At 45.7% G+C, this 27,706-nt stretch overlaps 2 protein-coding genes across 2 annotated transcripts in view; one reads left to right on the forward strand and one right to left on the reverse strand.

Moving 5' to 3' along the window:
• LOC115613164 (rho GTPase-activating protein 20-like) overlaps positions 1–16,020 on the forward strand; it is a 29,727-nt gene extending 13,707 nt beyond the window's left edge. The window contains exons 3-15 of the mRNA XM_030498302.1: positions 1,628–1,798; positions 2,391–2,540; positions 4,074–4,115; positions 4,844–4,928; positions 5,827–5,904; positions 6,426–6,492; positions 7,218–7,406; positions 7,868–8,043; positions 8,571–8,732; positions 9,705–9,814; positions 10,753–10,942; positions 11,589–11,706; positions 12,258–16,020. Of these exons, the coding sequence (XP_030354162.1) occupies positions 1,628–1,798; positions 2,391–2,540; positions 4,074–4,115; positions 4,844–4,928; positions 5,827–5,904; positions 6,426–6,492; positions 7,218–7,406; positions 7,868–8,043; positions 8,571–8,732; positions 9,705–9,814; positions 10,753–10,942; positions 11,589–11,706; positions 12,258–14,011 (3,292 nt within the window). The 3' untranslated portion in view covers positions 14,012–16,020. The remainder of the gene's footprint in view (positions 1–1,627; positions 1,799–2,390; positions 2,541–4,073; positions 4,116–4,843; positions 4,929–5,826; positions 5,905–6,425; positions 6,493–7,217; positions 7,407–7,867; positions 8,044–8,570; positions 8,733–9,704; positions 9,815–10,752; positions 10,943–11,588; positions 11,707–12,257) is intronic.
• A 3,661-nt stretch (positions 16,021–19,681) lies between these two features.
• Positions 19,682–26,240, reverse strand: LOC115612910 (adrenodoxin-like). The gene is made up of 4 exons (XM_030497787.1): positions 26,047–26,240; positions 20,806–20,930; positions 20,255–20,384; positions 19,682–20,009 (listed from the first exon to the last, which is right to left on the reverse strand). Exons 1-4 carry the CDS (start codon positions 26,223–26,225, stop codon positions 19,889–19,891), a joined length of 555 nt encoding a protein of 184 aa, XP_030353647.1. The 5' UTR covers positions 26,226–26,240; the 3' UTR covers positions 19,682–19,888.
• Between the last annotated feature and the right edge of the window lie 1,466 nt (positions 26,241–27,706).

Below are 27,706 nucleotides of genomic sequence, written 5' to 3' on the forward strand. Positions count from 1 at the left end.
TATGTGGCTTCTTTGTCATTCCCCTCACCCCTTTCTAAATTGCACTAAAAAAAAAGTAAAGAGAAACAAATTCTTGACTTTATTTGGCTGGAGAATATCCTCATGAGGGAGGGAGACTTTAAACACTTCTCATGATGGATTGCTATGGAGGGAGCTGGTACAATGCCATCTTTGCTTGGGCCACCAGAGTATTGGTGAGATTTTTTTGCTATCCTGCTGTTGTGTTTACAGAGCTGTGTAACTCCTCCAGCTTTAGGAAACGCACTGCTGAGATTGTGAGATGGTGTGGCTCCCACTGCTCAATTGACGTACATGGAAAGCTTTTAATACCAAGTTTAAAGGTGATTTAGCTTCTCACTTGTAAAGGCAACAGATGCATAAGCCAAGAATTCTCTTGTTAGTGGTTGTGAAGAGGTGAGGAGGGAAGAGGGAATTTCTGCTTGCAGCAGTGAGGGTGTTCCTGTGGCTGTAGGATGATTTTCAAAAAGCAGCTGCTGGTGAGCTTTAACCTCACTCCTGTGAAATCATGGGATCTCTCCCCAGTTCTGAGGCCAATGGAAATTGAGTTGTGGCTAACAATGTCAAAAATACTACCCTTAAAGCTCACATGTTTTTTCATTTGTGTAGAGTAGTATCTTTCACACTAGAGTAGTATTGTGAGGGGTGGAGTAAGTATCTTCCAAAGCAAGATACATGGCTTTGTCTATGTGTAGAGACAGGAGGATTTGTGGAGGTTTTTCTATCTGCATGGATTTAAGGCCATGTCTCAGAGGTTAGCTAATTCAGTCAGGTCAGGCACACAAACAGAGGCTCTGAACAAGGCTCAGCAAAGAAACGTTTCTTGTTCATTCAGCACAAACCCACCTGTAGAGCCAGGATAGACCCAGGAAATAACTGTGGGACCTGTTGTACTGCCAGCACTGCCAACCAGAGCCAGGAGCAGTGCAGAGAAGGGTGCTGAGCTGCAAGTGGGGAGATTAGCATTTGGCAGAACTATTGCAGCTGGGGAGAGCATAGAGAAAGGATATGGTTCAATTCTGACAATGACTTGTTGATTGCAGTTAACATGCAAAAACCATCGTGGTTTTGGGGAAATGGTCAGCACCTTTATCGTTCTCAAGAGAAACAAGATGCTGGATTTCAGCCAGGCAAGCCAGAATCACATGGCTGGAATTAGATGGGTACATGCAGTTCATTTTCTCTGTGCTGCAGCCCTAGCACTGACAAGCAGTTCAGAATAGATGGAAAACGTGCAGTAATGGCAGTCCCTCCTCGCACCAGGCTGAGCAGTGCCACAAGCCATGGGTTTTCCGTGAGTCATAGCTCACATGCATGTGTGGGAAATAAGTGTTTTACGTGAGTGAGAAATAACTCAAAAAGGAATATTTCAACAGCTCAACCTTCCCGGATTTGGTGTGGGCATTTAGGCAGTTTTCCATCTGTCTGAGGCTGATAAAATTAATTGGGCAGAGGCAGGCAAATGCGGTTCAGAAGTGAGAGCAGTAGGGGCAGCGCTGGGAGAAGCACAGGGCTATTGGGCTGTTCCAAACCAGTCGCCTGTCTCCAATCATGAACCCTTGTGAGAAAAGCTTCTGACAAAGTCTTGTGATTTTTCTTCCTCCCCCAGGGAAACTACCCTTTCCTCTTCCCATTCAGACAATGGGCTGCCAAGTGGGGTGTTCAGCAGCCCAGGCTCCACTTTCATCCTGGATGAGCGTGTACAGCTAACTGTGGGCCTGCAGACCCAGGAGAGACATTTGATCTTGTTCAGTGATGTGCTGGTCATCGCCAAGTCCAAGTAAGAGGAATTCACACTCACTCTTCTGCCGCAGTATGTGCTGTTAAAGTTAGGCTCTGAGCTATTTGTGGAGCAGGCATCAAAACAACTCTTCTTTACAAATGTGGATCTAAAATGTGGCATGTCGCCTTTCCCCCTCTAGAAATTCTTCTTGGTATTAATGCTTCACTCCATTTTCCTGAAGAAAAAGGTTGTCCGATTGGTTTTGCCCTTTCCCTTATGTGGCTTCTTGAAAAAATAGCATGAGGGCAAGAGGCAGTAAGGACAGAAAGCTGATTCCTGGCCTGGCTACTTCTGCCACATAAATTAAGAGCCTGGGTAACTTCAGTTATTAGCATATACAGCAATTAGCCTAAATCACCATCTACCTGCATGTGGCTGTAGTGAATCACACTGCCCTAAGCTGTCCCACTGCAGCCACCAACCCCAGAATCCATTTGCATTTCTTGTATTCCCTCCATATGCCCAGACATTTAGTTCTGGGCAGGCTTGTTGCTGTCACTGCATCTGCATGACTGGAAGATGGCATGGCCAGACTCTGGAGCTCTGGGTGTTATGATCTGGCCTAAGAAATCCATCATTTGAATTGCAGATCCTCCTCCAGCCTGAAGTTGAAAAAGCAAGTGCATCTGAGTGAAGTGTGGACCGGTACCTGCCTCAGCGAAGTGACAGAGAAAAAGATGGGTCCTGAGAATTCGTTTGTCATCGGCTGGCCTATCACCAACTATGTTGTCACCTTCAGGTACCTCATCAGACATCAGATCTCCCTCTGCAGCCTGGCAGCTGCCCAGGTCTCCCATGTGTCAGGCTGTAGGGCCCTGAACTCTACTACAACCCTTCTCCCCATTGAGTAGAGGACTTCCACCACCATTAGACAGTATGGTAAAAACTTGAATGTTGGGAGACAGTCATCTTAGAAAGATATCTGCAGGTTGGTCCCTGGGAACCTTTAAGAAGACCAACAGGGCTTGCAAGTGCTGTTACAGCAATGGCTAAGCCTGCTGCAGAGCATCTGGAACATCACAACCAAATCTGCCATAGCAAACCAGCTTGTGCCGTCATATAACTTACAAGCATGTTGTTTCAGCACCTGCCAGCAGCCATTGCTGTAGAAGCTTAGCCCTACTTTGGGAGTTTTTCATTACAAAGGACAGGTTAGTTATGTCAATGAAAAATGCCAGATGGCCTTGTGCCAGGATTAAATCCTTTATCCATTCCTCATGTGGCATGAGCAAACCTTTCTCCTGCGCTATCTGCCAGGGTGTCCCAAGCCCACACAACAAACTATAAAAATAGAAAGGTTCTTCAAGATGGGTCTGCACACGTGCAGCACAGTCCAGAGCTTGCTTAGCCCTTGCTAACCCCAAAAATAGAAATGCAGGGGAGCATGGAGCAGGCTAAAGAATAGGCCATGCATGTCCGAGTGCCATATCAAAGGCTGTCCCAGTGTTGTGCCTGAGCTAGTAAGGCTCACCAAAAAGCAGATGAGTTTTTTATTACCTGGAGCTTAGTCTAGCCTGGCTAAACTGAATCTAGAGCTGGCATACCCATAGGGAGCTCAACTGTCTCAGGCATCTCCACTTCATACTCTCTTTTGCAAAGCAGAGAGGACAGCAATCCTCAGGGGTCACCCTGTCCTCGGGGGTTCTGCTGGCACACCTAGGAAGGGCTGATCTGGCCTGATGCTTTTCTTCTGTGGGGCCGCTGCCTTGGTGGAAAAAAGAAATGGGAACCGTCCCATGGTTTCATACATGCTGTCTCATCATTTCCAGGGGTCAGGATGGTCTCTCCCAGGTGATGCATTCCCAATTAGGATTCATGCTCTTGACATGCAACTCGCTGTTTGTGTCTTAGTCCAAACTCAACAACAGCTCCATTAACCCAGGTTGGCAGCAGAAGCTTCTAGGAATGGCAGACACTGGAAAGGAAATAACAACAGAAAGAAAATAGCAGTTAAAGGTCACTGCAAAAATAATAAGGGCCTACGAGATGAGTTAACTCCAACATCACAGAAAGATACTTGTCCCTTATCTCAACACTCACCAGCCTGGGCAGGAAATGTAGTCCAGTTTGTTGCTGGAATTTTTTTTGTTATTATTATTTTTGTTACTTGTTAAAATAGGACAGAAGCAGGAAAGGACTGTGCTTTTGTTCCAGGGCTTTGCAGGAAGGAACTTTGACTTACAGCTATATATAAATGAAACTGGGTAGAGTTTCCAAAGGCTGTTACCCACTCAGCACTTGTTTGATCATCTGCCTCCCTTTTTATCTTCAGCTCAGCTGACGTGAAGGAACGATGGCTGTCAGCATTACTGTGGTAAGTGACCTTCCTTTCATCCTTCTCTTGAGTGGTTCCTCTACAGTCCTCAGAGACATTTGTCACACTAGGTGTCAAGTTGCCCTCTGATTTTCAGCACATGAAGTGTCTAGCTACTGTCCAAAAAAACCCACCTTTTGACACCTGAATGTAGAAGCCCCTGGGTGAAAGCAAAATTGGTGTTAACAGTCCAGAAAAGATGAAATCCGTTATCCAGAAGATGACATTGTTGGAGCACCTTTTTTCCTTTGGAGCTGGAGGTTGACTTTGCTAGTGATTATGGAAATGGCACCAGTATTACTGATTCTTCAAATGTTGGGGTGTTTTTTTTGATTCAAGATTGTATTTTGTGACATCTAGAGGCCACAGTTATTTCCTTTTCATGTTACATTTTTATATGTTGTTTCCTCTAGCATCCGGGCAGAAGTGTTTATATGAGTACAGAGAGGTGAAGAAGTCTCTTGGTTTGTAATGTCCTAAAGATGCTGGAAGGTGGTGTGCTAGACACATCTACCTGCATTAAATTACTGTCACGTGGGGTTTTGCTCATCTTGGACCTCAAGAAAGATAAATAAGCCATTAAGACCATGTGACCACGCTATGAGCATTGCACGTTATTGTTACTGTTGTAATTAATCTGTCCCTTGGACCTCTTGGGTCCAATTCTTAGGGTCCTTCTCAAGTTTGGTTGGGAAATTATATTCCCTCCCCTTTTCTTTGACTTTCAGGCATATCAATGAGGTAAAACAGAATGAATATCTGAAGAATCTGTCGCTTCAGATCTTTGTGCTGGATGCTGACAACTGTTCTTCTGTAAGTAAAGCTAAGAACTGCTCATTAGACCAACGCTACGTGGAGGTCTGTGGGGTAGGGGTGGGAAGGCAGGTCTGTGGGGCTGCTGCTGCCACCCCTCTTTAAAATTCAAGTCCCACAAAAAGGTTTTAGAGAGTGTGCCTCTGGGCAGCTGCATTCTTCCCACTGGAATGGGCTTCAGTTTTGGCTTAGGAAATGAGGAGGTAGCCAGACCCTTACCAAAAAGCATTTATTTCTTAAGATTATTCTTGGCCTCTGGCTTTTTTTCTCTTTTCCTTCTGCTTCACTTGATAACTGTGGTTGAGTCTGTAGTTGAGTGTCCAGTCATTCCTATTTTCAGTGCAATAAGTTGAGGATATTGATCATGAAAGAGTCACTGATGTATTCTGAATTAATTTAGACTGGAATGTGCCCCAGTCTCTTCATATTAATAGCATACATTTCTAGGCTTCATGCCAAGCTTGGCGGGTGACATTTACCTCCTGGGTACTCTTCCCTCAGAGAACAACCCCGACACTTGTGATTTATTAGCATTGTGCCATGTTCACCTTTTGGAGTTACAGTGGCACTGCCGTCAGTCAAATACTGATGTGATCAAGCACAGCATCTGAACACCACCCCCATCCTGTGATTTCTACTGGACTAAATCTTTGGATGGTATAATAAACCTGTGATATAAGAAGTAGTGGAGAACGGTTTTCACAATGTGTAGCCATCACCCTTAACAATGATTCCAGTTTAGTTCAAATTAGTACAACTCTTCTAACCATAAACATTTAGTAAAGACAGTCAATAGACAGATAAGTGACATTTCCCCCAAATTTTCAAGCCCCAAGAAACTGCAACCAAACTTCATCCCTTCTTATTAGCTTCCTCTGTTTTCTGTTTTCCTTTTTAGACTACCACAGTCAATGTGTCCAATGTGGAAACTGCAGAGAGCATGATGAAGAAGACCCTTGAACAGCTTGGACTTCCTGTAAGTGGCAGTTGCATAGTCTGCCAGGTCTTAGCTAAGGAAGCTGGCAAGCTGTCCAGTTTACAGGACAGTGCAGATGTGGAGGTGTGCTAACCAGTCAGGCATTAATACTCTCTGGAGTACAAGATGAAGCAATCTATTTGTGCGAGTGCCAAGTATTAGAAACACAGACATGCTTACACACCTGCATTAAATTCAAACCTTGTGTACGAAAGTTCTTTGGATTTCAGAGGACTTCATGCTTGCAATCCAGCATTGGGATTGAGTCAAGCTTGTCAAAGGCTTATTAATGAAATGATACACTGAACAAAGCAGTGATGTTATCAGATGAGCCTTGCCCATTGCAGTGGTCCAGCCTTGCCCATTACAGTGTTTGACAGATAGCTGTGTATATCTGGCTCCTTGACCTGTTCAGCCCTTTGTGGCTGTGTGTTGCTTTCTGAGTGGAGTGCAACCTCATGGACTCTCACCCTGGCCTCCTTCACCTAATATTTTTTTCTTCTCTGTTCCTCCACCTCCAGGGCAGGGCAAGTGAACACCATCTCTGGGTGACCTCAGGAAAAGATGACCCTGCTTACCCTCTCATTGGTAAGCATTTAAACTGCTGCTTGCTTCTCTGACAGATGGTGCAGGCATTGCTCCAACTGTTTTGCCTTATAACATACTGCTTAGTTATGCTGAATGAGTAATCTCTGCATTAACTCTGCATTGTGTTGTTAGGTTTTCAGTGATAACCCAATAAATAAATCCCCAGGCTCTCCAAGGAAGTTTATACGTTGGTTTATTAAAAAGATCTTGCTCCAAAGACCATGTTGTCATAATAAGACTATTATTCTGGGACTCTTTAGACTTCACATTTATTTTTGGGTGGTTTTTGATATTTTCCAAGTCATCATGACACATGCTTAGTTTTTGTATTCACCCAATACATACTAAACTCTTATAGTAAGCCAACTCCTACACAGAGCAATGCTTAGAGTATTTTGTTAGTGCAGTGGGGCCCAGAAGCCTATCAATAAAGACATAAACCCAATTAATAGTGCTTTGTTGCATGTTGTTCTGGAAAGCTGCTAATGGAGAGTGGCTGGCCAGGTTTAACTGGATGACCTTACTTGTAAAGCAATGATCGTATATATGCATAGGTGTGCCGTGGCCTCTTTAGTCCACATGTGGAGGTTTTGAGAAACATTGCTTAGAGGCCCAGCTGCAGTAGGAGCCATTGGATGTGGCTGCATCCTCCTGCCCAGATCTGGAGCTGTTATCACATAGCTGTGCATCTTTTCTTGCTGTTTATACATCTCTCTGCTCAACAGGGCACGAGCATCCTTTCAGCATCGCACTGAGCTGTATCCGGGACTCTGCTGACCAGCAACAAGGAATCAACAATAACACCCTCCTGGCTGATGGGACAGAGGCTTCCTTCCTTGATCAGCTTCCAAAAGAAAAACAGTGTCAGTTTGTCATGAAACCCAGGCCCCAAGCTCCAATGCAGCTGAGGAGAGGTAGGAGCTGGAAGAGTACATTACAACCCAGCAGAGACACTGCGTTCTATGGCAGTGCCAAACGCTTCCTAGCGTTGTACACATATCCCAGAATCACTTTCATACCTGAGTGTACACAAAGAGGAAGAGATTGCAGAGAGGCTAAATTTGTTTGTGAAAATGTTCAGAATTGGCTTTCAGTCCTTGATTAGCTTTCAATTGCAAGCCATTCTTTCTTACGCTGCACAGACAGCAAAGTGCACTGAAGAACAGTGATTGAATAAGAGTTTTGCTGATGGCTGGGCAAGGAACAAGTGATTTCACTGCTTTGTATTACCTCGTCCCCATTAAGAGTGTAGTTATTAAACAAGTGGTGGTAGAAAGTCTTTGCTCTGCTGGGAAATCTGCCTCCACTGTACGTCACTCACTGGCCAGTAGGAAGAACAGGCAGATGTGTAATGAAGGTCTGTGTTTTCTTTCAGAGTCACTGCAGAAACACACCAAGAGGAAAAAGTCCTTGATTGACTGGGCCCTGCGCCGCAGCACCAGCACCCCCACGGGCAGCCCTCCTTCACAGTCACCTACCACCCCACGGAAGCTCTTTGGCCTGTCTCTGTCTTCTGTCTGTCCTGATGGGATCCTTCCCAAGCCAATCATGGTAAGGAACAGCCTAGATTGTTTGTCCTGACATAAACTTGATGTGTTTAGTCCAGAATTTAAAACCACTTGTGGTATTTATGAGGGTTGGATGGCGAAGACCATGATTTGCTTGTGGTGCAGATCTAGCTCAGTTATAAGAGTATCCCTCTCCTGTGTAATCCATATCACTTCATGCAAAGATGTCCATCCCATTGCAATGGGTGTCTCCAACCGGGTCATCACAAGTTGCCAAGGGGCAATGTCAGTGGACTATGCCATAGTCCATACACTACATAGCCTAGACCTCACTCACTAAAAGAGTCCAATGGACTCACATTTGCCCCAGGATAAGCTTACCCACATCAACTGTACTGACAACTTAGCTGACAGGCTCTTGTCCCTGGTTAAATTATGACAAATCTCTTGTATGTCTGTCCTCTTCCTGTACTGACTAGGTCTTATTATGTTATAATTATGTGAGATATAATATACACAAACTACAGGGTGAAGCATTAGGCTCTTAAGTACAACTGGGCTTTTTCTTAGGATATGCTGCTCCTGCTGTATCATGAAGGTCCCTCTACTAGGGGCATTTTCAGACGTTCTGCGAATGCCAAGACTTGCAAGGAGTTGAAAGAGAAGCTGAACTCTGGAGATGATGTCCAGGTGGATGGAGAGTCAGTCTTTGTGGCTGCAGCTGTCATCACGGTATGTTTGGCCAAGTAACTCAGCTGTCTGGGCTAATGGTAACTTCCTTCTTTAAGGAAGCAACGTGAGTCTTCATGGGTAGGAGAGGTTTCGGAGGGAACAGAAAGCATTCTTCCAGCAAGGAACATTCTCACCTCATGGCTTGGTCCATCTATGTGCACAAAAGTATCTGACCAAGTGGTGCTTGCTTCACATGCAGATACATGCAGTGGCCTTCAGGGCAGTGTTTCATTTTGCATCTCCCTGTACGAAACAGCCTTCAGCAGGTGATATAGTAATGTCTACCTCCAAGATAACCATGGTATCTATACAGTGCCAAATAACATGCCAAAGTCTGAACTCAGCAATTCAGATGCTGCACTAACATAGACATGAAACCCTTTGGCGGCAGCAGCACAGATGCTCTCAGTCCTTTCTGGACACACAGAAGAGACTGCAGGAGATATGAGAGGACTTATGCCCTTTAAGTTTTAGTAAGAAAAAGCCTATCTTTTGCAATTAAATCTGGTCAGAAAAATTCTGACATCTAAAGTATCAAAAACCATCCCTGTCTCTTGCTCTTATTGGTCTAATACAAAAAACAGTTGACTGGGAGGATATTCAGGCACTTTCCAATGCAAGACATATATTAAGTTGTTAAATAATCACCTGAGGGAAAAAACAACAATCCTCATAGCTGAGAAATGTTTCAAACAGAACTATGCACAGCCATAGGGATAAGTCCTCTGCCTGCTGCAGTAGAGATGAGTCCTGTTCTGGAGAAGGGATGGGGCACAAGGGCTGCAGTGTTGCAGTGGAAGAGCCCTGAGAAGGACAGCTTGGTGAAGTGGGGAGGGGAGGAGAAATGTATTTGTGTCATGTCTTGTTTTATCTTGTGCTTAATATGAATAAACAATGACTATATGCATCGTGAAAACAAAATAAGGAATTCAAAACTGACCAGACTGCTCTGCATATATATATTTAATTCAGGATTTTCTCCGAAATATACCTGACAGTGTTCTATCCTCAGACATGCACGGACTGTGGATGGAAGCTGTGGACACAGAAAATCGGGCACATAAGATTGAAGCTATCAAAAGGTTTGTAAAAGCCTTTGTAAAAGCCTCTTTCGGTGGGAGAATGGGGAGCACACAGCCATAAGCATAGACTTCATCTTCTGGGAGACTCCTGGCAATGCTCCAGGCCACAGTAGAGCTATTGCTGATTGCCAGTGTCAATGGTCAGAACATTTTCATTTCAACAGTCTTTTATGAACATTGTTAACATTTCTGACCCCCCAAAAAATGTCGTTAGAAAATTCTTCTCTGATTACTCGTTCAAATTACCAGAACCAGCAAACTGAAAAAGCACAATAATTCAGCCACCAGGAGTACACCAAATGTCAGTAGAATTAGATCTTTAACAATGGTAGCTTTTTTCTTATATGCACAAAATGAAGCTGATCATCATACTGGCCATTAGAAGAAATATCCCTAAGTTGGTGACTGGGACCTTGAAAATGGCTTTACTGCCTTGAAACTGCTGCCCTGAGCAAGAATAGTCTATCAGCATCCTGTGGGATATGCAGTATATCAAACCTTTTCCTGTCAGTGGCTCAGCTCAGTTTTTGAACCTTACAGTTTGTCCTAGGCCTCCTTCCTCTATTGTCTCTATAGCATGGGACACAGGCAATGGCATTGTTTCGTGTGCTGCTGGCCTGGAGCTGTATGCATCGCTTTTGGGCGAGCGTTGTTTTGCTAAGGTGTTACAGACTTCTACCACATGTTCTGGACATAAGTCCCTTGGTCCCTCCAGCTCTGTGACCAGAGTGGGTAGGCAATACAGATGTAAAGTTGTGGCTCTCACAAAAGTTGGTGGAGGGGAGTGGCAAGGTCTTATTTTACTATCCAATGTGAATGTCTCAAAGAGGTTGCAAAAGGGCAAAAGGGAGCAAAAGCTTTGGGATGCTACTTCTGATATTTGAAGAGCAGATGTTTGTGAACAACACTGTTTTCCTTTGTTTCCACTCCCTGAATAGTCTAGTCAACCAGCTTCCAGAGGCCAACCTCGTTTTACTCAGACACCTCTTTGGAGTCCTCCATCATATTGAGCAGAATTCCGGCGTGAATCAGATGAACGCCTTTAACCTGGCTCTTTGCATAGCACCCAATATGCTGTGGCTACCAAGTCCCACTGGGCCTGAAGAGGAGAGCAGGTCTACAAAGAAGGTAATCTTTCATGGGTTTGGCTTCATGCTTGTCTTTCCCTTTTACTGCTTTTTGTGGGCACTGTATTTTGTAGGCTAAAGGAAGGCATAGGATTAGTGACAGCGCTGGCTGAGTGGCATCCAGGCTTTGTCTTTTCCCCTGTGCAGCTGTGCCCATGCTGGTAGGGGAATTTAGCCACTCAGTTTATCCAGGATGGAAAGGGAAGCCATGGTTGTTTTAGCAAATGAACTTCTATATGGTCAAGCAAGCTATGTCCAGCAGCTGAAAGATGTAGCAACTGAAAATAGACACTGCCACTTCGGCTGGATCTAAAGCCATTTTGCAGAGACAAAGTAAGTGATGAACATGACAGTGCATCAGAGGGGAGGAATGCTTGCTTGTAGCTTACGAGGTGTTATCAATAGCAAGGAAAATTGTAGAACATGCTCTACCCAGCTCACTGTACCAGTTCATATAGGTCATACTCTTGCTCCAGGTGTAGTTCATAAGACACATTGCCACATCCTTAACAGCTTCTTGAGCAAAAGGTTCTGTAGGAAATTACATCTTTGTTGAAGGAAGAGGAAGATTCTGGGACTGATCTGACTTGCTTTATATAACTGGCTGTATGTTCATGAAACTGACTGTAAATTCATGTCGTTGCCAGGTGGCCTTGTTAGTGCAGTTCCTGATTGAAAACTCAGGAGAGATTTTTGGAGGTGACATTGCTTCCTTGTTTCAAAGACCAGACAAAAAGAAGTCCAAAACCTCAGAGGAATCTCTGGGTAAGTTGGTGGTACTGTATCTTCCAGAAACATTTCAAATCTTTTAATAGTTAAGCTCCTCATGCAAAAGAGTTTGTTTTCTGTTCGTGTCTCTTCCAAGGAAAAGCATTGGAAAGCAGTTGGGTTTGGTTTTCCCATTGTAAGGCATAGGCAGGAAGCAAATGCAAAGCAGAGGGCTGAGATGCATCTCTTCAAATGTCCCTGAGGATGGTTATCTTTCTCCATGGATGCTGTTCAACCTACTCCAGCCATCACAAGAGTTTAGTGTAGCCCTAGCAATGCCATGTCCCAGCAATCTTTTCTTCCAGATTAGTTCTGTAAAGCTAGACCAAATGGTTGAATGGAAAAAAATTCATTTGTTTTTATGAATACAGGCCAGTGGTGAAAGCTCAAGTCATCAAGCCAAACTTTTTTATATTGTTCCCAGTCCTGCTTTGGTCCCTGTGAAAATAGTGGATCAACTTTGCTTTTTCATGAGAATATTTCCCTGCCTTGGTAAGGTTAGGAGGCATAGGCCACAAATTAATTTGTATTCTCTGCCCCTGGCATAGGCTTGGCTCAGCATGATGATTCCTCTGATGAGCTGGAATTTTCTGCTTGTGACCCAGAAGGACCAAAGCATCACCTGGTACCTGAAACAGATGCGGTTTTTGAACCATCCAGCAGCTTGTTACTTGATGAGGACCCTGAGGACTGGGACTTGTTCAGTGAAATCACAGCCTGCTACCAAAGCAAAGCCCGGAAGAATGCCAGTGCAGACAGCTATGACCTCCTGGAAGAGGATGGCTCCTTCTGCTCCATTGGCTCAATACGCTCACTCAGCCCGGCCAGGGACCGGTGCTCATCGGAGCCCAGCGTCTGCCTCAGCTCCCAGCTTCCTGCTCAGAGCCACGAGCCGGTGGCCCGCCAGTCCAGCTGCGATGCCACCATCATGCACAGCCATACAGACTACATCCACAGGCTCAAGCAGCTGCAGGTGGAGAGCCAGAAGCTGATTGATGAAGGCCTAAGCCCTGGAGTTAATAAGGCCAGGCAGAACTTGTGGCAGTCGCCTCAGACCAGCTCTAAGGTGAAGAAGCTCAGCTTTCAGAAATCTAGCCTGTCCAACAGGTCCAGCTTCTCTAGCCTGTCCTCTACTACCACCTCCCCATCTGCCTCCTCACTCAGCTCCTTAGACAGTGCTTTCTCCTACTGCTCAGAGTCATCAGCCATTAGTCCCACAGACGTCTCATCCCTACCATTCATGTTCGGTACGTCTGCCAGGCTTCATGCTGTGTCCCCCAGGATTGCCCAGAGGTCACCAAAAGAGTGGCACAAGTCCTTCAGGTCTCCTGTGCCTTTAAATCCGTGTGATCTGGACAGTTTCCGTGAGTATGAACCCAAGGCTGTAGACAGCAATCCTTGCTTTGGAGAGAGGAAAAGCTTTCCTCCTGTCAGCGGAGCTGCCATGGGAAGCCCATTAACTGACATTGACTGGGAAGAAGAGGAGAGACAGCTGAGTTGTGGAGGGGGCCCTGACCCAGGGCTCAGGAGCCAGGATTGTACCAAAGAGCTTGAGCAAAACCCTGAGCTCCCAGCTGCCAGCCCAGCCAGCGAGAAATCCCCACAGAGCAGCCACCAGCAGCATAAGGAGAAGGCAGTGAAGAATATAGAAATCAAAAGCGTTGATGCCTGCCCTCCAAGCCAGGAAAGCCTGAAGCGCACCAAGATAACTTTTTATGTGGCCCCAAATAAAGAAAGTTCTCAGGGGTCTCCAGTGGAAGAGGAAGAGGAGGGATCCATGGCAAACACCAGCAGCAGTCACTCACCCAGCAGCAGCAACTCACCCAGCAGCAGCAGTGAGCAAAGCCTGTGCAAAAGCTTGCAGACTGTGAGAGTCCATATCCCCCAGACAGTTTTCTATGGGCAGAACACCCCTCTTGTCCTGCAGTCCATCTCCAGGCGCTACCACCATGGACCAGTGACCCCATCCCCCCAGGCAGAGCACAAAGAGAGCCCCCAAAGTGCCTCCACTCCTGAGGAGCTGGAGAGTAAGCCAGAGGAAATGGCGCAGGCGCCAACCCAGAGCAAGGGCTTCAACACATTCAGCCACACCATCCATATCATCCTCCCCACCTCCATTCGAAACACCATCAGGGAGTATTTCAAGCACGATGAAACCAAAACCTGTCCCACAGCAGAGGCAGAAGCAGTGGAGAATGAACTCCTTCGGAGCAGGGTAGAGTGGCTCAGGAGCCAGCCACTGGCAGAGGTGGCCACGGAGGAGCGTGACACAGTGGCATTTGCAGAAGAGACATTTGTCTAGGGAGATGGATGTGGGAGAACTGAATATTTTTTTGTGTATGTGCAGCAGAAAATAATGTGTAAGATATGATCAGGGTGTGAAGAATCTAGCAGGCTGCATGGGGCAATAAGTGTAAAGCAACACTAATGTGTATGTAATGTTGGGGTTTAACATTCATTTTGGCTGGGGTTGGGGAGGGGAGGCAGTTGTTCTTGGTTTTCAATTTGCACCCTTTTTCTACAGAAGAGACTTCACTGGGTGGGTGTCCAGTGGGCTGAATGCCATCAGACTCTCCCTGTTCATGAATTAGCTGACATGTACAGGGACTGACTCCATTTCTTTTTAAAGTGGGAAAGGAGAAACTCTGCTTTATTTTCTCCAGTCAGCTGCTGATGCGTGTGGCTGACTGGAGAACTGGGACAGCTAATGCTCCATCAGAACTAGTTAAAAATCTTTATGCTTGCACAAAATCCGCCATTGTTTACTTTTCAGCACCATTCACCCAAAGGAAGACCCTTCACCTCCACCCCAGAAATCACTGCTGCTTCTCTCTACTCATCTGTTGTCCCCTGGTGGTCTAGCTCACAGTCTGCCTTCATTACTGTTTGAGGCACCAAATCAAGCCCAGAGCCCAAAGCCCGGCTTTCACTGGCAGGTGCTATATGTAATATTTTAACCCCAAGATTGCTTTTGCTTTCCTAATTCATTGCGCATTGATTCTCTCAAACCTCCCCCAAAGCTAGTATTTGACAGAGCCACAGTTACTATAAAGGATTTAAGCACTGTCATTTTGGCAGAGCTGTGAACATTTGTCTTTTTTGGTGTCCTCTCGGAGCTGGTCCTTTTAGTCCTAGTAAAAGGTGACATTATATTTCTGTAAATGATGGTAACATTTTAGAAGGCCCTTTCCAGAGGTAGTGTGGATGGGGCAACTAATCAAATTCCTAGTCACGCTGAGAGGGACTTAAGCAGTTTTTGGCTCTAGCATGAGGTCAAAGGAGTTGTGAGAGTTGTCAAGAATGTTGTCGAGTGGATGCTAAAGCAAAGCCCCATCTGGCCAGAAAGCTGTCAGTCCATAAGCTGAGATGGTCCAGGCTTCAACAGCACTGATGCTGTCTCAGAGAAGCATTGAATTCCCACTTAGCTTAGCACATGGCTCAGCTGTTCCAGGAGAATTAAGTTTGGAGAAGTGCCAGGCAGGGATGTGCTAAGCAGGCTTCTAGTGTTGCACTACTAAAGAAATGCAGCCAGTGGACTCTTGGAGCACTCCCGTGATTCCACTCAAAGCAGTGCTCAGAAGTGCCACAGTCATAATGGGACTTGCTTAGAGAGTTGTGATGTTGCCAGCTAAATTCTACACAGAAGCTGAGAGCATCACGTTAGCTTGACAGGCATTAAGAAAACGTTGGGAAAAGTCTCAGAGGTTAAAAGGTTCAGGATATTTCATTTAAAAGTTATGTGAGAGTTTTCTAAGTGGTTTCTCTCAGAGAGTCACTCCTTTTACTCAATTAACAGTGAATGGGTGAAGGACAAGAGAAATACGTGAATCCTAGTGATTAAAAGGTCCCCTTTGTGGAGTAAGTGCCCCCTGCAAGTGGCAGAGTGTCTGCAAATAGCTGTATCTAGAGTTGCTTGACACCTGCCATGGTTCAATCCTTGCAGAGGGGGAAGCCAGCTCTGTAAAATGATCTAGTAGGTATCAGATGCCTCCACTCATCTGTCAAATGCCTGTGGCCAAATTCTGGGACAGAGGAGAGAGAGGGAAGCCCAGACCCCACTTTTCCAAGGTGTATAGTTTGATTAATTCTATGCAGGGTGTTTAACTCTCAGACTCGGCACTCTCTGTCCCAAATCACCTTGGTGGCCCTTGTATGATGAAAGGTGTATATAATTGTAATACAACACCCCCCCACCGTAATTCCCCTCACACATGAACACTGATGTGGCATTCACAGTCTTTTTTTTCCAGAGCTACAGATGTAACTATTTCAATAAAAGACACACATTTGTTTGTCATTGTGGTGCAACGATCACCTCGTTCCCTTGCTCTTACTTCCCTCTCTTCTATACTTGGGTGGTGGCATTTGCAAAACACCAACTGTGCTGTGAAACACGTGCTTCATACCCTAGATCTGAGAGGCTGGCCATGCTGAGCCCTCTGCCAGCACAGCAGCTTAGGCACTACTCTTATTTGTGTCTTTTGAGGGAGATGAAACAGCATTAACTATTAGAAAAGTCTGCTTGTACTTGGCAAAGAGATGATTCTGTATTCTAAACATGTTAATGGATTGTAAACTGACTCAGTAGCTGGGCTGGTCTGAGATCAAACGAGGAAGATCTGGACCAAATGCAGAGTAAGAGCTCACAATTTGCGTCACCTAGAAGAATTATGAGCAAGTTAAAGAGATCAGTTTATAGAAACACTGGGAGAGGCGGGGCAAAACACACATTTTTTCCTCTTCTCATCCTAGGCTGCCTAATAAGGGCGCATTTCCCTGGACAGTTGCTCTAACCCAGCTCTCTATTAATAATTTTTCTTCATTTAAAGCAAAACAAAACCCTTCAAAATTTAACAGAAAAGGTAGCACAAACCACTGGTCCCATTGAGAGCATGTGATGCACAGCAGAGGCAGGGTGCTACACAAGACAGGGAGACTTGGCCTCTGCAAGGGCATGGAGACCTCGCTTACCTGCTGCCTCCAGGCCTGGGCATGGAATTCTGCAGCACTCCTTTTCCGTGATCCCAGGTAATGATGCAATTCTGAGAGCGCAGCTTGCTGGAGATGAGGATGCTCCCCACATATTGGCACCCAATCCTACATCCACCAAGTCGGCAGATGTGTTCCACTTTCTTCCAGGCCATCAAAACACATGTAGCAAATTAGTAATAGGTTTCCTAGGGATAGCAGACTGGAAAACCTGTGAGCTGTGCCACCTTCCAGTGCACTCAGAGTGTAGCTGAGGAACAGGTAAGTGCCTTAATGTAATGTTGCGCTTCCAATCCTGGCCACAGCCCCCCTGGGACTGTGCCATAAAGACAAACAGGTTCCAGAGCTCCTGGCTTCTGCTGAACAATAATGCCAAACCACTGGCATTGGTTTGGCATTGAGTTTCCTGTAGCCCCAGGAAACTCGAGGCCACAAAGTATAAATTACCCCCAAAAAAATTCTGGCTTAATTCTGGTGAGAGCACCCTGCTTTGCTGTCAGTCCCTGACAGGAGACACCCAGCAGTGGGATACCATGCCACCTAGGGCTGTCATTCATCCCACACTCCCGCAGCATCTTGCAGATGTGCTGTCAGTGCTCCCATCAGTGTGGGTGTCACATACTACATCCAAGTACCACCTAAATCCCTTTCTCAAAACTCCCAAGTGGGATGTGTGTCCCTCCCTGAGGTGCAGAAGTGTACTTGGAAGTCACCAAGCAGTCTTAAAAATGTTCCACAGCACCCAGTTTGCTCATAACAAGAAATACCAAATACAGACAGTTGGCTTTCTGCCCCAGAAAGGCCAGATTTGCCCTTAATGTACAGCCTTCAGACACAAATAGGTTTCTCTTCTCTCTCTGCCCTTCTTCAGATCAAAAGGAGAGATTTAGTCTGAGTTGGCCTGACAACTACTGAATGCCCTACTCAGTGCCCTGCTGGATAGTCACTCGGGAAGACATGTCGTGAGATTGCCATCCGGGAAGTGAGGAGCCTTCATGACCTGCTCCCAGTATAGATCAAGGCCAGACAAGTTCAGTTCATTTGCCTGAAAGAGACAATGACTCATTCAGTTCAACCTCTTCTCATTTCTGCTTGGCAAGCGTGATTTGTTCCCTTACGCTGCAGGCTGACAGAAACCACGATGGAAGTGCCCAGGGCAGCTGTAGTTTATTTCCACTGTCTCGGTCCTATTTCTGTCATCCCAACAACATCAGGAAAGCCAGTCTCCCAAGACATACTCTACCCCATCCTTTGCAGATAGCTTCTTTGTACAGACTCCCCCTTGCTGCTGTCCCATTGCACCTTTGAAGGACAGATAACCTTGCCAAAGAGTAGTGTGGGCTATTTTGGCTACCTACATATCCAAGCAAACAGCTTGCACTGGAAACTTTTTCCTCAAAGCTCACCCACACTCTAAAGAGGAACATGACAGCTGACCTTTCAAGCAAGCAGCTATTCCCTCCCTTGCCATCACACCAGCATGCGTAAAACGCATAGATGAGGCACTTAGTGACGTGGTTTAGTGGTGGATTGTATCTTGGCAGTTCTGGGGTAAAGGTAGGACTTGGTGATCTTAAAGGTCTTTTCCAACCTAGTTGATTCTACGTGGCATTGCACCCGCGTGTAGAGAACTGACATCTTTCAGCAGCATCCTGTGCTCCAGCTTCAAACTCACGTACAGGACGGGGCTGAGGAATAGGACTGCAAAGCTCCAGGTCACCTCTGCTTTGCAAAGGGAGAGTGACAGCATCAGGGACAGACACGAAGAGGTACTGAAGGTGGCGGTGGCTTTACGGTTTTCTTTGAATCCATTTTTATTCTCTTTGCTTTATTATAGTAAACCTGGGGCAAGCTGGAGAAGAGGTTTGAGAGAAACAGGCACACGCTGGGGGAGTTTTCCGAGGGCTACCCTGTAGGTTTGGCCTTGCACTGGCTTACGTGAAGTGCCAATTAAGAGCTTCTAAAGGGACGGAGGGAGGAAGGGAGGGAGGGAGACAGACGCAGCATCCCCCCCCGCGCTCTGCTCGTCCTGTGCGCAGAGCTGCGGGCGCTCCGAGAGCTCCACCTCGTGTCGCCGCCAGTCACCACTTGATGCTGGCGGCTGAACAAATCTGAGCTGGGAGGTGATGTTCTTTTCCACGCGGATCCCAGGTTGCAAACCCAACGTAGGTCAAACCCAGCAGGTAAAGGGGGAAAACGAACTCCGGGAGGAGGCAGAGTTAAAGGTGGCCCCAAACAAAACCATTAATGCACTTGAAATAATCCTGTCCTTTAAAAGATCCCTTCCACTCGCTTTGCACCAGGATGCTTAAACTTGGAGTTTTCAGCTCTTATTTCAAATCTTAGAAGGACTTGTATGTCTGAAAGCGTTTACCCTCCTCTCCCCCCTTCTACAACATTTATAAGGCAAGTTTGACATATTCATTCAAACATGAGGGAAAAATCCAGTCAATTTAACTGGGACAACAGGATATTATACTTAAATTTCCATCAAACTCATACTATTCCAGCCAGGCTCATGTTACTGGAGAAGTGCATCTCATAGGTCTAAAAGTCCAATTATTAGAATTTTATTTGATGTGTGTAGTAGTACAGCAATGGAAAAATGTAATATTTGGAGAAAGTAGCAGATCATGGCACATAATTCATTTAACATCTCAAATTCATTTAAAGTGGTTCCTTTTTACAGGAAATGTCAGCATTCAAATGTTCATCAATATGTTCTTGCTAACAAAACTCGTTTTGCCTATATCAAGCCAATTGGCGCACTGTCTTGTATTTGGAACAGCTACCTCTCCTTAAGCTTCCCAAATTGGGAAAAATCTGCTCTACACTTAAAGAGCCAAGCCTTGCAAAATTCCCAGCAGTTACTTAGAATAGCAGAATTCCTTAAATTTCAAAGGAGAGGGTGAGTCACATACAGCACAGATGTTTACTGTCACCCTCCCAGGGAAATGTAGAGCAATTATGCTTTAGTCCAGTTGCGTTCAGCAGAACACTTAAAACATGTACCAAAGGCCCTAGAATTAAGCTTTGTTTAAACAAGAGATTTGCCAAATGGGCATTTATACTGAATCAGACCTCTACGGTCTACTGCAAGCCAGCCACAAAAAGCAATAGTGTTAGCCAAAAGCAAAGTACCCTGCCACACCTAAAATGAGGATGTGAGTTGTGCAGGAGCTGTTTCCAGTTACTGTTTGCTTTGCTTTCCAACCTCCAGCTGCCTCCTCATGTCTGATACATCCATGGGGACCCGCACTGTCAGACCATCCATCGACTTCTTAATGCACACCTGGCAGCCAAGTCGAGATCTGAGAAGAAAACATTAAGTGAGGACCTTCTGTTCCCACAGGAAAGGAAGAAATTCCCCACCCACATTGGGATGTTTGGGCCAGGCTGGGTTTTCACTAAAGCTCCTGTTAAAGGTCTTATCCCCCAAGAGAAAGCATCTCTAAAGGCACAACTGTAATACAGAATAAGTCCTGTCCCCTTGGAAAGAGGTGCCAGGTGCTGAGAATCTGCCTCAGAATCTACTGTGATCAGCAGGGAGGCTTACGTCTCTGTGAGCCCATACGCCAAGTCCAGCATGTCCAGCTCTTCGTCTGAGATGGCATCCAGCTTTTGGAAGGTGTCCTTCTCAAAGATGAGGTGGCAAGTGGAGCAGGCTAATGTCCCTTCACATGCACCTGGTGGAGAAACGAGGCAATGACAGCAAATCATTAAAAAATTAGGTGATAAGAGAGATCAACACCTTTAGAAAAGGTCCTTTAAAAAGTCTGGAGCATGTCAAAGGAGATGCCAGAAAAGGCAATAGGTGGATGTAGATTTCAGCCTGCTTTTCCTCTGTGAGGATCACAATCAGTTTTCATATTTTATGTCAATCCTAACCAGCAAAATGCACTGACACATGAATCCCAGCAGTGACAGTGTGGAAATCACACTGCCAGCTCAGTGCAGTAAGCCAGCTCAGCGAGCAGCTGCTGGGAGAGAAGCTTGCTTCATTGTCTCACCAGCACACAGTGGCATGTGTACGCTGTTACCAGGTACCCACTGGTCACAGCACAGACACATCAATCCTAAAAGCACATACGTTTGTGCAACACTTACCAAATCCATCAATGGCCAAGTTTTGATTGACCACCACTTCCAGCAAACTCTGCCCTTCTTTGGCTGTGGCCGTAAGTCGCTCTCCATCCCGATTTATAAAATGCACTGTCACCTGGTCTGCAGAGCTGTAAGACAAGTTTACAAGAATCAGAGAAGCCCACCCTTTCCTGTATGCCCACTGCTGAGGTCTTCTGGCTGAGCACTAGAGACATGGCACTTGGAAGCAAATGTGCATACACTTTCCAGAAAGATTACACTGTGCATGTCAGAAAAGATTCAGACTATCAGTTCTCAATGGCAGGCAAACCTGAGCTGACCCAAAATATTTCTCACTTTATCAAACATCCCTTGGAATAAACGTTTTGTTGTGCATGAATAAGTGCAGATGGCCTGCACCCAATGCCTCTGCTTGGGTTGGCTGGTGGAGGGAGCGTTTGAAGGCAGGCAAAACATTTGAATGTCCTGAGCCTTGGATGATAATCCAGGATGGAGTGAAGTAATAACAAGAGAAGTGCTCAGGATCAGGTACTAATTATGCAGCAAGGGCTGGTTTTATTCACATTTTATTCCTAAGAGCATTACTTGATGACTGTTCCTTTTCTGCTGCTTGTTCTTTTATGAAGCACTCACTCCTTCCCTGAATTCAATCACAGGGCTCCTTGTTGTGATGAGACATACTCAGCTCCAGCTTACAGAGTGACTGTAACCTCCTCTGATCTGCTGTGATCCTTGCCCAGGAGAAACTGCTAGTTATTTTGACAGCCTGCAAGATTATATCTTATAAAGAGTCAAGAACAAGGTCATCAGCATTTCTTAGTGCTGACTTGCAGAAATATGATCTACAAGTAAGAGGGAAACAGCACCCACTTCACGTCCTGCAAACCAAGCTTTCCCCACCATTGTGTAGAAGGCTGCCACCCTGAACAGTGGTGTCAGGGATTTGTCACCAAGACAATACAGTCTGAGACAATCTTTATATTTGCCAGGGGAAGCACATGAGCAAACAGTGTTTTTTCTTAGTGCACATACCCAAATGGTCACTTAGAAGCCGGAGGTCCCAGCTACCCAAAGCTCCCATCTCCTCTGCTGAAACAAGGCAGCACCCTGGGTGCAGTGGGTGTTTTGCCAAGTACCCCTCAATGTTACACTACCCAAGTGTGCATCATCTCAAAGCCCAGGACATTCTCCAGTGGCAGAAGCTGGGTCCACTCTCTTCTGTCACATAACACTCTCCCAGAGCTCTGAAAAGACTCACCTCTACCTCCCACGGTTCCAATAAACTTCCCAAGCGCTAGCAATATCAGCGCTGCCCCGTGGCCTTGCTGCTCTCATTTCTGGCGTAGGAAGAAAGAACCACAGCCTTGAAGACAGAGTTAATTTCGTAGATCTGGTCACGCTCACAATCCTCTGGTTTTTCCCCACTTACACAAGACTGAGTGAATCAGCATCCAGCTTCTTCCAATAAAAGTGCTGTTTGGTATAAAGCTTGGTTATACTTCTCCTAGAAGCTCTGGGCAAAAAGCAAATATCAGAGCTCTAAGGATTTCTAATATTATCTCCTGATTTCTTGCAACATATTTGCAATATACAGTGAACACAAACTATCACAGACCCAGAGTCACATGTTACAGCAAACCTACCGGCTGAGGAAACACCTACACTCGTCTGTGCCAGGCATCCTCTTGGAAAGTCACAGATTGGGAGGAGGAACTGGTTAAATAGGAATTGTCCCTGTGATAGCAAGGGAATTCCAGCAGCTGAAAGGACTTATTGTGTCTGCTCACCCTTCTGTGCTTTGTGGCAGATGAAAATGAAGCATCTGGAAATCTCTGCTGATTTCCTTTTAACATTAGGCACAGAAATATATAAGGATCAAGTTTAAACCATTTCCTTTGCTCTTTCTTAACTCACAAGAGGCAGAGGTGGAATACAGGGGATGTATCCAGCTGAATAGGAGACAGGAAAGAATTCCTGTAAAATTGTAATGGAAAAGGGGGAAGAAATTCTCCGCTTTCCAGTTTGCAGGTCTTGTTCATTCAGCTTCACATAAATCACAATCACCATCTGGATCTAATCCCATTTACCTGCTGACAAATCATTACAGTACATCTCAAAGTGATAAAGGATGCTGTTTCTTAAAACATAGTCACATAGACTTCATCAGCAAGACTTCAGGTGCAGAAAATTCCAAACAATTATCTCTTTTTGGAAAGTCAATCCCCATATTCCATCAAAATTTGGAAGTGGAGAAGAGAGATGAAACAATATTTTGTGCCTTCTCTGCTCTTTTGTTTTTGGTCTCGATTCAGCAGGAGCAGAACCCAGCAGCTGCTGTACCTTCATCTGAGGAGGCTGGCTTCCTGTTTTTCAGAAAGCTCCAACAGAAAACAATGCCTGGGCCATTAGTCTACAACAGGGTCCCCTGGTTATGAAAACAGCTGTGAAGTTCACACCAGGACCATGCTGCACAGGGAAGAGTTTCCCACATGCAGAATGGCAAGATCACATTGCAGTTATAGGATCACCTTATTCCCTAAGCAAACAGCCAAAGAACACCTTTAAGACATTTCAGACTCCCTCACAGAGACAGCCACAGACATTTCTCTGTAAACAAGTAATTTAAAGACTAGTTCTCAAATATCAAACAAAAAAAACAAAATCCCAACCTCGTCTATATTTCGATGGATTAGACCCATTTATTTCATTTTTATGGCACATAGGCAGGTTTCGTGGCAGTGTTGACTTTACAGTTATGGATGAAATAATTTGTTACATGAGAGAAATGGCAAAGTCCTAAGACTTTGCTTAAAGCTGCAACTCAATGCATTCTTCAACAGGACAATGCAAGCTGGCTGCCTGCAAGCAAGGAGTGCTGGATCCAACAATCCCCAGTGCTACACACACGTTTATTGACAAAAAACTTCACCTGTGTTGTCTTTTGAGGCACCTAGAGCTTCAGCCCACATCAGTCCCAGAAGGATCCCACACCAGTCTCCTGCAGATCCTAGGGGAATTTAGTTCCCTGCAGTTCCTCCTGGGCACGGCCGTGCTTGGACTGTTGCTGCCAGTTAAGCGAGCCCTGAGACAGCTGAGCTGCAGCCGGGGACAGCACACAGGGCACCCAGGTAGATACAAGGAAGTACAAATGCTATTGCCACAGACCCCCGGCATGGTGCTGGACAAGAGTGGGTGCAGCAATTCATCTCTGCTCCCGAGAAGGTGATGACAAGCACTTCTGACCACACAGAAAGCACCTGTAAGCAGCTTCCCTCTCTGCTGGCTGTAGGGGAAATTTAAGCTGTTTGTCTGTGTTCTTAGTATGGGTGCCTCTGTTGGGGGCATAAACACAGCCTGATTACTCCCCATCTTCACTGTTGAGTTCAGTCATCCCTCACAGAGCCACTTGTATGGTGGCCTAGTTGTCTTCATACCCCACAAATCAGTCCCAGACTTAAGTCTCCTCTGGAGAACTTTGGGTACCCAAGGCTTCAGGAGAACCTGGAAAGAAAAGCTGTAGCTTTTACTTTCTATTTACTTTTGAATTTGTTTATCATTGTTTTTGAAGCTATGAAAAAAATTCCTTTCACATTTTGTTAAGAAAAGAATTTTGAGCCAGGATTTTAAAAACAACTCACAATAGATTAGATGACATTTTGCATCATTTAGACTGCACTGTGACATTACTGTCACAGGATGCACGTCAGAGCTTTGGAAAGGTCTTACCAGATGTGATAAACTCAGTACTACAAGTTCAACACTGCCAATTGATTAATCCATTAAAAAAAATAAAAATCTCAAACTTTCTGTGAAACAGGGAAGTGGTAAAGGGGGTTTCAAGAAGGTGTTTCTTTTCCCTTTTGCTGTTTTTCCCTAAAAACAAGGCATTTGTGTTTCCAAGGCCATCCAAAACAGCGAGATGCCTACAAGTAGTGCCAGAGATAACTTCAGAAGCCACAAACCAATTAAAAAGAAAATCCACTGATAACGAGTCTTCATAAATCCCATCAAGCAGGGTTATCGGTGTAACTTTCCTCTAAGGTCAGATAGCAAAATGGTTTAGTGTATTTTCTGTGATGCTGGTTGGGTCTTTTCCTCAATGTTGAGCAGATTACAGCCTGACCTAGATCACACCGATCTACAAATTCCTTTTATTTTGCTCAGAGAAATGCAATCTCCTTCCAAATTATCCCAATGGAGCAGAAAGGAAACACTGGCAGGGAGTCTGCAGTAGATCCTGCTGTAAGAATACAGATGAGCACTCTGTGCCAGGCAGCCTCTCATCAGCCCTGTCCTTCCAGCACAGGGGGACAGCTGCTCCTGCACCCTTAAGCCTTCCTTCTCGAGGAATGCCCAGCCTTCCTAGACTCCTTTGCCCTTCAGGACTGCTGCCCAAGGGACTCTGGCAACCAGGCCCCTAAAAAGTGTCCTTTCAGATGACCAGCTGGGAGTCCTCCACCCTGGCATGTAGAGGTATTTTTAAACACAAGCTTCTGACCAATTTCCACCGCAGGGCTTAACTCGCAGACTCAGCCACCACGACAAACAGTGCATCCTGTACTGAGCAAGCACTCTCAGCCCAGCAGAAGTCCTGGCCTCAGGATCTTGGCAGAACACAGTCCCAGGGGCTCATGCAGCCCCTCACACTGACAGCAACCACCTGGGCAGCTGAGCACCTTGAGCCACCTCCTCCATCTCGCTTGTCCAGAACAGCATGACAGCAAGGCATGAGATCTGGCTTGTGTGGCTTCCCGTAACCTAAAGATAGTGTTTTGCTCCTTTGAGCTGCAGCCATCATCCACTCCCTACTCTGCTTTTACAGCAGCAGGGACATGATACCCAAAAGAATCTGCAATTCCCAGGGCAACCAACCCAGTGGCCATCCCAGCTTCCCACAGCAGGAATACAGCAGGCTTGTGGCCCAGCTGCCCGATACACCTTGCCCACCATCCCAGTCCCTCAAAGGCTGCTCAATGGATTCTTGTGCCATGTTGTCATCTTCATGCTCTGGATCCAGGCCACTAGCTGTGGCTTCCACAGCTCCAGAGGCAGGGAAAAGCACCTCTCAAAGACTGATTCCCTGCACCACCTTCTTCCCATCAGCATCTTCATCCACCACCTCCTGCAGGGCTGCTTTCACACTGCCCTCTCCGCTCTTCTGTGGAGCAAGGCAGAGGTAAGCATGTGTCCCTCCTGAAAAGGCCCTTCTAGATGCAGCAAGACAGGGTACAGCATTTTACTCACCTCGAATCCCCAGGGGCATCGGGGAGCTTCTGTGTGGAGCTGAAGCCTCTTTCCGAGCCCTGCTTAGCTGGTGTGCGATGCTGCTCAGTCACCCCACAGAGATGAATAAAGCGAACCTTGCTCGCATTCAGTCCACTTAACAAGGGTCGCATGAGTGCTGAGATACCTGGAGCTATCATGCTACTAAGAGTCCTGCTCCGTGTCTCCTGGGCTGTCGTTTGTTACAAGGCCAGCTAGATTAAGAGTTATAAGTACACTGGGAAGGGAGAAGAGAGAAAGAAAGGGGGGGGAATCAACTAGGACAGCCTCCTTGGGGGTGGAGGGAGGGAGGAGAGAGGGGGAGGAGGAGGAAAGGGTGAACATTGGAATTGCACTTGGATCTTGCGGCAGTCCAGCCCATCACAGCATGGGAATTGGGTGAAGCATGGTAACATGAGCATCATCCCCACAGACCAGTCCCCAAGCAATGCTCTCCTTGTTGGCCTTACAGACTTCCCTTTAAGGGACTAGACCTAAATCCAGCTTCAGGAGCAATATTCAATGCCATGTTTAATCATACAAAAAGGTTGAAAGCTGAGGGCTGGAAGAGCAGACTGGCAGGAGCACTGATGGCTGCTGCCTCAGGAACAGAGGGAGATGCCAGGTCTTACAACAACAGGGTGAGAGTAAGACATGGATTCTGCTCTTGACATGGATGTTGTTCATCCACGTCATTGCCTTCCCAGTACTGCAGGCTCCCAGCTCTAAAATGTGAATGTTCACTTACTTTGCAGGATGTTGGTGAGAATCAGCCACACATTGCTCATTTGCTAAATTCTCTGCTGAAAAGTGCCATAAAGGCACAGATAAATCTCATTTCACACTCAGACTCCATGCTAGTGAGACTTCTGTAGAACACTCTCCAATTTATTCCCAGAAACACTGTCACTAGCTTAGTCTACCCTTCTCTCCACAATAAATTAGATTGCCCTGAGGACCAAAATACAACAGCAGACAGTGTCAGTTCCTGGGTTTTGTGGAGTTTGAAAACAGCTCTCATCTCAGGAGCCTGAATATCCTAATACCAATTTAACAGTTCACCATTTAGTAGGATGTTTGCTTTAATCAAGTTAATGCAATAACATATTAGTAGCTGATACAAGCAAAAAGCTTTGAAACTGGACTCTCAAAATCAATCCATAAAGGGGAGAGAAACTACAGCATAAGAATGAGAACTGGCTGGAAAATATTCCCCTATACACAGAGTGGATTCATATTGTTGAAGATAATTGGAAAATTTTGGCTTTTCACCCAAAAATGAAAATTTCCCCCCAAAAGCTTTCAGGTTGGAAAGGGATGCTAAAGCTTTCTGAGAAAAGCATCAAAGACGTTAAGGAGTGCAAGTGTTTTCCGTAAGCGATGAAGAGAATCCTATTCTTCAGTCTAATAAAATTTGGAAGGCAAGTGTCCAACACATAACTGAGGTAGCTTCAGCAGAGAGAAGCTCATGGGCAATGCATAAAGGATTAAAAAAGGAAAAAGAAAATTCTTAGGGGGAAATTCAGTTCCTAAAACCACCCGTCTACTTCCCTCTGTTCACTTTGCACCCGATAAAGTAGCACAGAGGAATATTTCATTTTGCCTCACTCCTATTTTCCAAGTGCAGGCTGGGCATTACTGC

The sequence above is a fragment of the Strigops habroptila genome, chromosome 9, assembly GCF_004027225.2.
Source record: "Strigops habroptila isolate Jane chromosome 9, bStrHab1.2.pri, whole genome shotgun sequence".
In the NCBI taxonomy this organism is placed as follows: Eukaryota; Metazoa; Chordata; class Aves; order Psittaciformes; family Psittacidae; genus Strigops; species Strigops habroptila.